This window comes from Phallusia mammillata, chromosome 1 (assembly GCF_965637545.1).
Source record: "Phallusia mammillata chromosome 1, kaPhaMamm4.hap1.1, whole genome shotgun sequence".
Taxonomy (NCBI): Eukaryota; Metazoa; Chordata; class Ascidiacea; order Phlebobranchia; family Ascidiidae; genus Phallusia; species Phallusia mammillata.
Window position 1 is genome coordinate 31372024 of NC_137252.1, and position 12227 is coordinate 31384250.

At 34.4% G+C, this 12227-nt stretch overlaps 1 protein-coding gene across 2 annotated transcripts; it reads right to left on the reverse strand.

The window, feature by feature from the left end:
* Positions 1-1141: 1141 nt before the first annotated feature.
* On the reverse strand, positions 1142-11484 carry LOC145220656 (nuclear distribution protein nudE homolog 1-like). Of its 2 annotated transcripts, none has more exons than XM_080087879.1 (9): positions 11304-11484; positions 10116-10269; positions 7967-8115; positions 6943-7079; positions 6224-6333; positions 5366-5480; positions 4732-4826; positions 3868-3962; positions 1142-2543 (listed from the first exon to the last, which is right to left on the reverse strand). In XM_080087879.1, the coding sequence occupies exons 1-9, from the start codon at positions 11393-11395 to the stop codon at positions 2471-2473; spliced, it is 1020 nt and encodes a 339-aa protein (XP_079944005.1). In that variant the 5' UTR covers positions 11396-11484; the 3' UTR covers positions 1142-2470. The 2 variants fall into 2 exon arrangements, with proteins under 2 accessions (XP_079944005.1, XP_079943998.1); XM_080087872.1 differs by having other exon boundaries at positions 5366-5483.
* Between the last annotated feature and the right edge of the window lie 743 nt (positions 11485-12227).

Genomic DNA, 12227 nt, shown 5'->3' on the forward strand with positions numbered 1-12227 from the left:
TAACCCCCCAAATATCCGACAAAATACAGTTTTGTTGGCATTTTCAGAGCTCAATGAACTTAACAATATGTTTCCTAGATTTAACCAATCTTTTCTCTTCTAGGTACCCCTTGGCTAATTCTATAGATAAAATTTATGTCAAGTATTTCCTCTCTCAACAAGAAAAATTTACCCTTAGTTATAAGAACCTCTGTTCTGTGAGTAGATTTTCACCAAAATCTCTAAATTGGCACAGAAAATGGGCCAAATTCGATTGTGAAAACTGTACCTTGAGATGAAAGACGAAAACTACTAGTAGTCTCTGCTTCGATGCAAAACTATTTCGAATAAGCATTTTCTAAAATGCCTGCTTGAACCGCCGACAACAAGCATGTCAGCAACGCCAGAATACACGAAAACAACTGCGTTCTATGACACCTTTGCATTGATGTTAACATATTTGTAGAATTGACTGTATGAGTAGGAAACTTGCTTCGCCGGTTCAGCAAATTTAGTTTACAAAGCTTATCATTACATGCTGTCGGACGAAGGTTGTCTTGTAATTTGTAACGCGCCTTTCCGGTCGGCCTTTTACTCATATTACAAGTGTTTAATCGGCGCTTTCGGAGGTAATTTTGCTAAACAGATGTTACCGGAAGGAACACTGCAAAATTATTTTCTACATTGGTTAAGACGAACTTTTCAAGAATATTTGTTCGCGTTTTGTATTTGATTTATTTCATCTACAACAAATTAGGCCACGCTTCGTCTGTTTGAGACATCAACATATATTTGTTAATGTTTTTGTGTGTGATTTAGGCCTTTTTTATTTGCTACAAGTTGGACCACACTGTGAATAATCGGTTCACAAAGCACGGCGTTAAATTACCTCTGGGTGTTTACCTCAAATTTTTGTTCCGGTCCAGAACAATTGAGCAACGCTGTGTAGCTTTTGCTTATTTGCAAAATTTATTTTGAAGTTATGTATTCTATAGAGCTGAACTTTTGTTGATATAGTATTAGATGTTTATGATGCAATTTCGTGCCATAATTTAACGTCCTATGATATCCCGCCTTGCAGTTCGGGCGTCGGGCGTTATCAAATGACGTCATCAGTTTATTATGACGTACAACAGCGTCATAAAAAAATCCACAGGTACTCTTAAGGTCTTATTATTTGTATTTGAGCTCAGAACCAAAAGAAAAAACAACGAAGAGATAAAAAGTTCGCGCCACCCGAAATAGTGGATGAGAGAAGAGAAGAATACACGGAAACGGACAGTGCATAAAGTCGGATGAGCGAACGGCCTAAAAAGGAATAAAAACAGACAGTTGCGCATCAGGGAAATCACCGCCGACCGTGGTTGTCTAAAACTGATGGCGGCTAAGAAAAAAATTTCAAATGCTTGCGGGAAAATGTTTGTTGCAACGTGTGACATAATAAATACAATAGTGACGTCATAGTAGGTGCTCGGACGACGTCAAAAAGCAAACGAAAGCAGATTTTAGAAGCATTAGAGAGTAAGAAATGCCTGTTTTATTTTTCTAGTAGTATACTTGCCCACATTTAACCTGACAATATTAAAATTATGGAAACCGATTATGAAATATATTTGCAACTGAGATTTAATACTTAACAAATTTTGTCATATGTTTTCGTACATTTCAATTACTGTGGCTTACAAGTTATGATGGCTGTGCATTCTAAACCAATTGGACCTGTACCAAGCAAACAACAAACTACTAGAACCATATACATGTTAGAAGCGTAAAATGGCGCAGACCAAAATTTCACTAAATCGCCAGGCATTTTCTATGTTACGGCATTCAGCAACAGCAAAAACGAAAAGTTAGTTTTTTCTAGAAAAGAACATGAAATACTTGAAATTTAGAAAAATAGCAGAAAGATAAACACAGAAATCTTAAATATTTACACATAAATACATGGAACAGGTCGATAGACTTAACATTTCGCTAGAGCGTAGCAGAGAGCGGTTTCTGATCACTAGGATGCACCAGAGACAATTTTATGTGAATGGTAAGTTACATTTTCGAATGAATAATGATAAATTAACTGCAGTTCCAAGATCATTTAAAAATTCAATTAAAATATTTTTTCTACAAGATGCCAACATTTTATGAATACAAATCAGAAATTTACTATTTCCTGTAAAATTAGAGTCATATTTTGCAATAAATTAAGTAAAATTATACCCTATCCCTACCTTAAACATCCCATTGACACCTTAAATCCAAATGGTCTACAAACACAAAAACTGGAAACCAAAAATCCCACTTTTACCATAACCCCTCCGCAGTATGTCACTCAGTTAGTTTTGATTAGGTAAAAAAATTGCTTTGTTTTGTCGATGTCAACCCAGAATGCAGTTAAGTCTTTGGAAAGCAACTTCTCTTTGACGAACACCCTGGAGTGCGCCGCATGCTGTGTGCACTGGACCATGACAGCTTCTTTCTTATACTCGTGATGTCATCACACCCTTATTTTTACGTTTCCAGTAGCTGGGGGTCGACTGTTGTGTTGTTCCGATTTCGCTCCTTGTGAACTGAAAAAAATAAAATGTTTTGTTATGTCCATTACAGTAACCATAAAAAGTTGCTTAAAAAGTTAACGTTAAAGTAAAAACGGCAGTTTTGTTTAATGCAGGTAAACTAGTACTTGAACAAAAAGTTTTTTATTCATCAAAAAAATATAAAGGCAGTGGAGTAAAAAGGTAGGAAGCCCTGGCCAATGCAACAAACAATTGATAACCTTTTCAGTAGGGCAAGTTTTTGCAACTTTTGCAACTTTTTTTTACAGCTTCCGGCAGCTTCCTAAATACTCAGAATTTATGTAGTATGATGTTATAAGCTGTTTGTAGGAATTTTATGTTGCAACTTTTTTCTATTTTTCGTGCAACTTTTGACTGCAACTTTTATCAAGTATTGTGCAAAATGTAAAGGAGTGATTTAAAAAACATGCTATAAAACTATTTTTAGTATGGTTCTATTCTCTTTGATTTGCATAACAAAGAGCTATGTGATGGATTAGCTGCATCTCCATGTTATCTATGACGCAACAGTTGGCTTGCAAGCTAGAAGTTCAACAATCCCAGCCAAGCATAAAGTTTCATATAAAAGTGCATTCGTTATTTTGCAAGTAAAAAGCGATAACCTTGATATCTGTTAAAATGACAGTCTAAGGCAGGGATTGTCCAACCTGCAGCCCACTAGTCATGTTAACTCCAAGAAGTATGCATAAATGCAACTTGTGCATAAATGCAACTTTTTACTGCAACTTTTGTTGAAATTAAGTGCAACTTTCTCACGTTTTTAGTGCAACAAAAACTTGCCCTACTTATCAGTGACCGTATATTGTTGCTAGTTTATTTTCTACAAATGTGCAAAAAAAATCAGTGTAAAAATGGCTTTGAATCGTCACAATTGCTTTACTGCTTTAAAGGAGATTTTATTAACAAGAAAAGATTTACTACAAATGTGCAATTATAAGAGCATTTTTTGTAAATTTTAGGGACTAAAAGTGCCACTGTTTTTACAGTTCAATTTGCTAGCCATGTATAAATAGTTTGTGCTACCACAATAATAAAATGTTTTAGGTTGTAATTTTTTACAATTCAGGCACTGCACAGGCACAGAATGCCTTTCCAATAAAATCTGCTCATACATACAGTGAACAACCTACAACTAGGAAATCGTCATGTATAAAAAAGGACTTAACAAAAAACAACAAAGGGGACAAGTTACAACACCACGAGGGGTGATAAAATGGACTTTCATTTCATTCTTTCTGTTGCTATTTACAAAGCCATTACTTAACAGTCAATGGTGTTTGTTAGCAGCAAACAAATGAAGGGCATACTGGTAGTTTACCTTTCAGATAGTTTCGTTGAATTGCTCCTTTTGCTTGTCCACGTCGGCTGTTCCTGGACGAAGTTCCGACACGATGCTAGTTTCGATTCCAAAGCCTGAAAATTAATATCATAAGAAATTTGTTAAGTGAACAGCATTCAAGTTTGGACTGGATGAAAAAAGACTATTGCCACAAATCACATGCACCAGTTTGCCTTGCCAATAAGATGTACAAAAATTACCACTTAATGGCCCAGTTTCTTGCCTTTAAGTTACATGTTAAACAGTTTAAGATTCTATTAATGATACCAAATGCAGATGTCGCAAATATGTGACCTAAAATCCTTAACTTTGTAAACATAGAGCTTGCAAGTCTATAGTGTAGAACCTTTTGCCTAACATCAGTAGGTAAATCAATAAAATAAGGGTAATCCTTTCTTCTATGTGTTGGTGTTTAACCCTCTAATTCAGGGTTTGGCAACCTTTTAAGCGTCAATGGCGTTGCATACCAACATTTTGTGTATGATATCAGTTTTGTGTATAAAATCAGTAGTTGTAATCAGAAAGCATACATATTCATTATTTAGGGCGCGTTTTTCAGGCAATTACATCATAACAAACTGAAAAACAAAGTAAAATCTCGAAAAAAAAAATCATGAAAAAAAAAATCAAAAAAAAAAAAAAAAATGAAAAATCACTTCGCAAGTGAGTTTTATAATAAGTGCCACAGTTTAACTGCTGGCCCCTGTTTTAACTGTTTGCGAAACTTTTTGTTGAATAATTTTTACTTGTACATTCAGCCTGTCTTAAATTCACTGACATGCATTTCTACTTGGTGGGTTTTACAGTTTAAATCAGTTTTGCTGTTCACAAAATATCACTTACCCCAACTTTTCGCAGAAGATCCCCGACAATATTTAATGCTGATATTCTTGCTGATGGTGTGAGTGGAGTTCGTTCCAAGCCATTATGAGTAATATCTGCAGGGCACAAGACATTTTTACTAATTAGTTGATTCAAAAAACACAGGCAATGAAAAAAATGCTTAGCACCCAACTCAACATGCACGTATAAGATGTAATACCAAAAAATTCATATTTAAAGACATCATCAAAAAAGTTGATTAATAAACAAGTAACCAGTTCTTAGGCATGGTTCAAGAAAAGGTGTGGTTACGATCGACACTATATACTGCATGACACAGCATGTACCTGCATGTTAACTGCATGGTAAAGCGCACAGTATACTGCATGGTATGGCACATGGTTTGAGGAACGTGAGAACATATGCCCAACAAGGGTAAATGAGACCAGATTAGAGTGCACTTGCATTACAAACCCTTACCCCAACTCAAATAGTACTAACTGTCAGTGCATTCTAAAGTAAGTAAAATTATAGTTTTTTGCATGAAGTATATTTATGTCCATTAAAACTGCTTAACATGTGGTAACATGTATATACCATGCAGTATTGAGTTCCACCGGTGTGGTTACCGTTATAGTGCAACACACAAACTTACGTTTTTGTCGATGTGATTCTGGAGTCGACTTGATTGGAGTAACTGTCGGTATATGTCCGTTTGTAAAAAGTTTCTTTGTGCGAGCTGTGGGTGTTGATGGTGTGACTGGCGGTGTCTGCTATAAATGTTTTTTTTTAAGTTATAGATAATAATAAAGTAATGTTTAAAATGTTTAAAACTTTATGTGAAAATATTAATTTCACAGTCAATGAAGGACAGGCAATGTTGCAAACAGTTTTAAAGGATAACTGGAAAAGCAATGTAATTTTGACTTTTTAAATTATATCACACTGACTAAGGCATTTTTCAAATTAGAAAATATGCATAGTTTTGCCACATCCAAAGCTCTTTACCAGTCAATACACAGCAATGCTGTAGATCAGGGGTGGGGAACCTGCGACCTAAAGGCTTTGCGCATAATCAGATGTCTTAAACTCATCTGTGATATCACAAGCTGCTCTTAGATTGATATTTGTAAACAAGCGAGTTAAATAAACCCTGAATGTTGTAGTAAAGGTGGAAATGTAGTGAGGAAATTTATTTTGGACCGTAAGTCCTGCAACTCTACAAGGAAATAGCAAAACAACCATACTGTGAGTCAAAAAGTTTGAACACCACTGTCCTTGGCCTGTCTGTGCAGCCTAAACGAGTGTCGATAAACCGTTTGGTGAGCCTTTACAAACAAAAAGGTTCCCCACCCTTGCTGTAGATTATACATACATAGTAATACATTGTAAGTTATGAAAGCTCAAAGCACTTTTTAAGTAAAGGGAGAGAGCCAAAAAAGTATAAAATTTAACGGCTTTAGAAAGGGTATTAAACTCTACAAAACATTGCTACTATGTGAATGTGACTTACCGGATGATTTGTATCAGGTGTAGGGTTTGGATGATTTGCAGCGTCTGCTTCGGCTTCAGGTTTGTTACTCGAACCTTTTAACTGACGAACAGACAACTCATGATGAAGATCTAAAACAGAATAAAAGTTGAGTAAAACACACAAAAGTTTGGTTTAAATTTATTGTTATTATACAAATATGCTTGTTACCATGTAGAATTTTGTCATAGACATTTTTCCAATAAATTAACATTAGAGTCTAATGAGAAATAAAATGGGCAAAATAGATGTAAAAGTGACATGCTTTGTGGCTTAGATGTTTCGGCAAATGCTTATGCAGTCATCAGTGATCTGTGAGTGATTATCAGTTTTCAGGGGGGTGTAAGGTAACCATTTTTACACATAAAATGCTATCTTCATATGTATATTTCTAGAGAAAAACAGTTTTTAGCTCAAAATGTGGCAATTGGCTAGCATAACAGAATAAAGATGTAAAAATAATGCAAAACTATGTTATAATCTGAGCCTTTATATAATATTTATTAAAAACAAGGCAAAGTATAACAAAATGGCATGCAATAAAAACAGATTTTTTTACAGACATCATACCAACATAGGTCTGTGATTTGGGTCTCTAACATTGTAACAGGTTCATTAAAGCAGTACAAGAAAAAGGAAATTACCACATTATTAAGTAATACATTAGAGTTTGTGTGTAAAGGCAAACTAGTGTGTTTTACCTCGCGCTTCATCTCGTAACCGCTGCACAGTTGTAGCAAGGGAGTCTTTTTCGTCAAGTTCACTTTCCAAAAATGCGTTGCGCTCAAGTGCTTGATTAAGACGATGCTCGAAGTCGTCCAGCGATATTATGGTGTTTCTAAAATGAAGCGGCTGTTATTAAAGACCAAAATTTCAGTTTGACATACATAACATTATTATTTGTAGTTAGATGCTGAACAGCTTTGGTATGTGGGCAAAAGTATATGCCAAAAATCGCAAACAAAATAGGCAGACAATACCGTATTGTTTTGTCACAGTGGTCCTTAACCAGTGGGAAGTTATACATGCTATTAAGGAAATTGATTAGTCGATGGTACCTAAATTGTTGTTTTAAGTTTGACTTAAATATCTATGGTGATAAATCTGATTATTTACTCACAAAGTTAAGTATATCAATTGAATAAAGAAAATTACAGTAAATGTACGGGATGATCATCAATGGAAGGAATTTCATAACCGAAAGAAGGAATTCTGACTTGGTGATTGACTATTGGGAAACTGTTTTATCGTGAGTATGTTTGGCCAAAAAGGCTATTAACTTCTCTATTTTATAAAATATACCACATATATTTGATGTGGTAATCCAAAACTGCAATTCAAGAACGAAGCAAAAAATGTTTTTCTAGCTGTTTTGCTCTCGCGCAAAATTTCAACTATACTTTCACCTTACAAGGTATCAACAAAACAAATCAGTATAAAAGGATGAGTCATAGTATCACATTATATCACATAGATTACTGAACAGATCAGTGGGCAATAGTGATGAAAATGCGTTGCACAGTAAAAGCTAAATTGGTTTCTACCTCTTTATGACAAACATACTGGCTCACAAACTATTTAATATCAAATATTTGGCAAATACTAATTTGTATCATCAGTGATTTTAGCATTAAAACTGTGAAGTTTCAAAGGTATTAATATTAAGTGTTGGTTTTTACCTGTTTGATCTTTCAAGTTTTACCTGTTTGATCTTTCAAGTTTTACCTGTTTGATCTTTCAAGGTCGTCGTTACTTTGTTCCAGTTCTCGAATGTCTTTTGTCATTTCTTGTTTGGTTGCTGTTAACTTCGCAACTTCGTTTTGAAGCTCGGAAACTTGTCGATATCGCTCCTCTTGTTGTTTCTCGTATCGATCCTGAAAACAAAATTTGCTAATATAATAAAGTATTCAATTTAATGAGGAAAATAACAGACCAAAAAGATGTAAAAAGCGACATGCTTTATTGTTCAAATGCTTGTTTCACACTGTTTTGTCAATCTTTTATGTGGCTCAAGTGGTTACAAACAGGTGTAACTGATGTGGTTCCTCATATCACTGAAGATGGCATGAGCATTTGCCGAAATGTTTAAACAATTATGCATGTCACTTTTTAAGTCAATTTTTGTCATTATTTTACTTATTAAACTTATAAACAGATCTGTGTACAGTCTTCCAAAATTTTCAATATTTTAGTAAAAAGATGAAATATTTGCCACAATTTGACAAGTAAAAGAACATGAAAAAGAAATTAGTTAGTTTTGCATTAGGTGTTATGTTGCACTTGAAATAGTTGTATTTTTTGTTCAGTAAGTTTGTGAGACTACGTTTTACAAGCATGTACACAAACAAATTATGTCACTTTAAGAACCTAAACTATGTACTTGCTACCTTTTTGTTTGTATGCCCTTAGGGTAGTGTGTTTTACACAAATAACAGGAGCAATAAATTATGCTGTCTGGTTTGTGTACCACCGGGCTGAACAACTAATACCCAAAATCAACCAAGTTAATTTCACGCTGTTTCAAAGACACTATGCCTTGGAAGTTAGCTCAATAATAACCAAGCAAATCTGATTTAAGCCTTATGATGGCTTTTTAATAAAGTCAGGGACATTGATGTGGATAGCACCAGCTAGCTATGGCTAAGCACTGGAACAGACACAGTCCTGACTTTATGTGGATTATGTCAGTCAACACCTCTATGCAGAATGTAATAGAGCATGTATTGATTTGACCAATGCAAGGTGTGGGACAATGCATCGCATGAATGTTAAGCCACACCTCTCCATAGGATGAGCGTAACCTTAAACAAATTAAACTGTTTCCCTAAAAATAAATTTAATCAGCATTTATTCTCAGAAAACAGAAAGTTTTGATAACCGCTTGACTTTCATTTTCCGACTTTTGCACATTTTTTGTCACAAACAAATTTTAACTGAAATAGGTTACAAATGTTTGCCCAAAAGTGTTGGCTTTCTAGTAAAAAAATACAAATTTTACTTGGTTATCATAAGTGACAAACCTATACAAATCCAACAGCGAAATATATGGAACAAAGGTAAGGAAAAAAACAAAAATTTGCACCATAACAAACAACATACATATTTTGCTTCTGTATGCAATATTTTGTTAATTTTTGGCAGAATTTGGTCAGTATCGAATTACACATTGCACATAAATGCATTCAGATCAAATGACGTAATGTTTAACGGCAGGTTTTCAAACAGCCTGTATGTCAATACATGAATCATTAATGCATAGCAAGTCAGACCAGCTCAACAAAGAAACATTTTTCTCCCTACACTTGACATCGTGATTTGAATATAGACGTTAAGATCTATTTGCAGAAGTTCATGTATGTTTGCAGTAGTTGACATGTCAATTCTGTATATTCCCATAAGTTACCAATGACCTTGACATAATTGGCAGAACATTTGAATTTTATATCACAGGTATGAGCCATACTTGTTTCATGCTGTAACTGGTTTCTGGTTTGAATAATGTGCATGCAACCACAATATATACAGATGCATATACATAAACAATTTACAACAAATGCAACTTATTTTCAGAAAAATGGCATATTATACTTTTCTGGAAATATATTATCAGTTGTTGTGCAGGTCATACAAAATCGTCCTATACTTGTAATACAGATAAGTGCTTTACTTTTTACTGCAAGTGTGACTTTAAAGTCTACAGGTGCTTAACATTTTTGGTGGACAAGTAACTAGCAAGCATTCTTCTGCGGTAGATTATATACATAAAACTGCACAAACAAAACCAGTTTGCGCAGCTACATTTACCCTAAGAAAAGCACAATTTTTTAGAACCCAATTCTGCAAATTGACAGAAACAAAGATATACAACACAAACCTTTAGTGTTTCATATTCAAATGTGAGGGTGGTGTTTTGTTGTTTTAGTTCCTTCATTTGCTTTTCATTTTGTTCAAGTTGAACTTCAAGTTCCTTCTCAAATTCCTCGCTGCATTCACGAAATTCCTGGAGTTCCTGTTGGACCTCATCAGTCCTGTGTAGAGAAAGAAAAGTCAAATAATATAGATTACTTAAAAGTTAACTAAATGCAATAGTGTTATCATTCAACCATTGGTGCACACTGCAATTTTTAACATAGCTTTTGTGTGTTTCACCGCCCTCTTTTTGCCTTATAACAACTTTGTGTTTTCAATTTATGTCATAACCCTGATGAAGTCTTGTATGGGACATCGAAACATCGGCATATTATAATAAAGACTACTGGAAGAGCTAAAAATTGGTTGATACATTATGCCTGGCAGCAACAGTTAATTCATCAAATGCAATAGTATTGGAACTTCACTATTTTTGTCATAAATGCAAGTTATTCTTTTATGTTGACAACACTACACTGATTTATAGTCACAAACAATAAAGTAAACAATTAGACAACTTTTGTAAGCAAAGAATAATTTATATTGTTCACAGAGCTGAAATAAGGCATATTTGCAATTACTTTCAAACTTATGTGGTTATAATTTCTGGGATTGTTAGTTCAGTTTGATATACTTTTTAAAAAATAGGTCCCTGGCATTAAGCAACATGCTTCATATTATTGGGCCATCTGTGACTCTGGTCACTGCCCAATTAGCAATAAATGAAGGCCTTTATGTGACAGGGCAATAAACCAGCCACAACTAAAAATCAATGCCTGCCTATTGAGATCAATACTTTTGGTATTTTTCTTTGGAATTGAGTCTTGAGGCAGTAAAGGCCTCCACAATAAAATGAATGGAAATTTCTAATTGATATTCTTGCATCCCGAAATAAGCTGTACAAATTAAACCAGGGGTGGGCAACCTGCAGCCCGCAGGCCGCATGCGGCCCTTCATTAAAGGTTGTGCGGCCCGCTGAGATGCTTGGACTAGAATCAAATACGAATTATACTTGTAGTTAAGCATATTTGGTAAGAAACAAAGCAAAATCACTTTGTGTTATGCACATGTGCGGCCCGCGATCCAATTTTGACATTTATAATCGACTCTACAGTAACAAGGTTGCCCAACCCTGAATTAAACAAAAACTTACAATTCCCGATATCTTTTCGCATTTGTTTTCCAGTAATTTAGTTCCTCTTCGACAGATGAAAATGAAACTGGATCATCGTCATTCATTGCCATATTTGGCAGGTAGGTTTAAAACACTTTATGGAGTAAAAATTTACAAAAGTCAGACACTGGGATAACAAGGCTGCAACAAACAGATTTTTTACCAGTGTTGTAAACCAGACTAAGACAAAGTTAATATTAATAAAACAATAACACAACCACATGTGTATGCAAAAGCATATAGCTTCGAAACTGCTGTTAATGTTACAAAATTTTCTCTTTTTAAACCTGAGGGGTTAAACTTTTTGCAGCCCTCTAGCATGAATTTTTAAACAAAAAGTTTAAAAATTAGATTGCATGCTTTTTGTGGTTGGTATAGGTTTTGCCAAGCATTTATGCACTGCTGTACACATTGTGATTATTACAACTTGACAGAAATGTGTTTGACATTAAACATGTGCTTTAGCTTCAAATTCGGTACAGTATGCCATGCACACAATCATTGTTGAAACTACTATAACCTTTTTGTAAACAACAAAATTCAGTCTAGAAAGTACTGCTTCATTTTCAAGCCAATTGAACATCAGGATAAAAAATAAGATCAGACAGTGAAATATCAGAAAAGTGATACATTTTGTGAATGTAAAAGTTACAATGAAGTCCTTAATGGCCAACATATACAAAACTATGGCCTTTGCTTTAAATATAGGAATTTTTAAATGTTGGTTTACCTGAACACCAAAACCTTAAACTAACTCTATTAACCCTACTTACTCTGTTTTCAACAAAAAATCGTGACAACTGTGCTATGTTTTGTTACCATAATAATATAGACTGAATTGTTTGTATTTAGTAAGATTAGCAACCCACAAACAGGTTTAGTTAATTGTTTATAATTTCTATA

Coding starts and splice junctions, on each gene's coding strand:
- LOC145220656 (XM_080087872.1), bottom strand. CDS start 11,395: ATGGCAATGAATGACGATGATCCAGTTTCATTTTCATCTGTCGAAGAG. Junction 7,080..7,966: donor GACCTTGAAAGATCAAACAG/GTAAAACTTGAA, acceptor GCTTCATTTTAG/AAACACCATAATATCGCTGG. Junction 3,963..4,731: donor ATCTTCTGCGAAAAGTTGGG/GTAAGTGATATT, acceptor ATTAATTTTCAG/GCTTTGGAATCGAAACTAGC.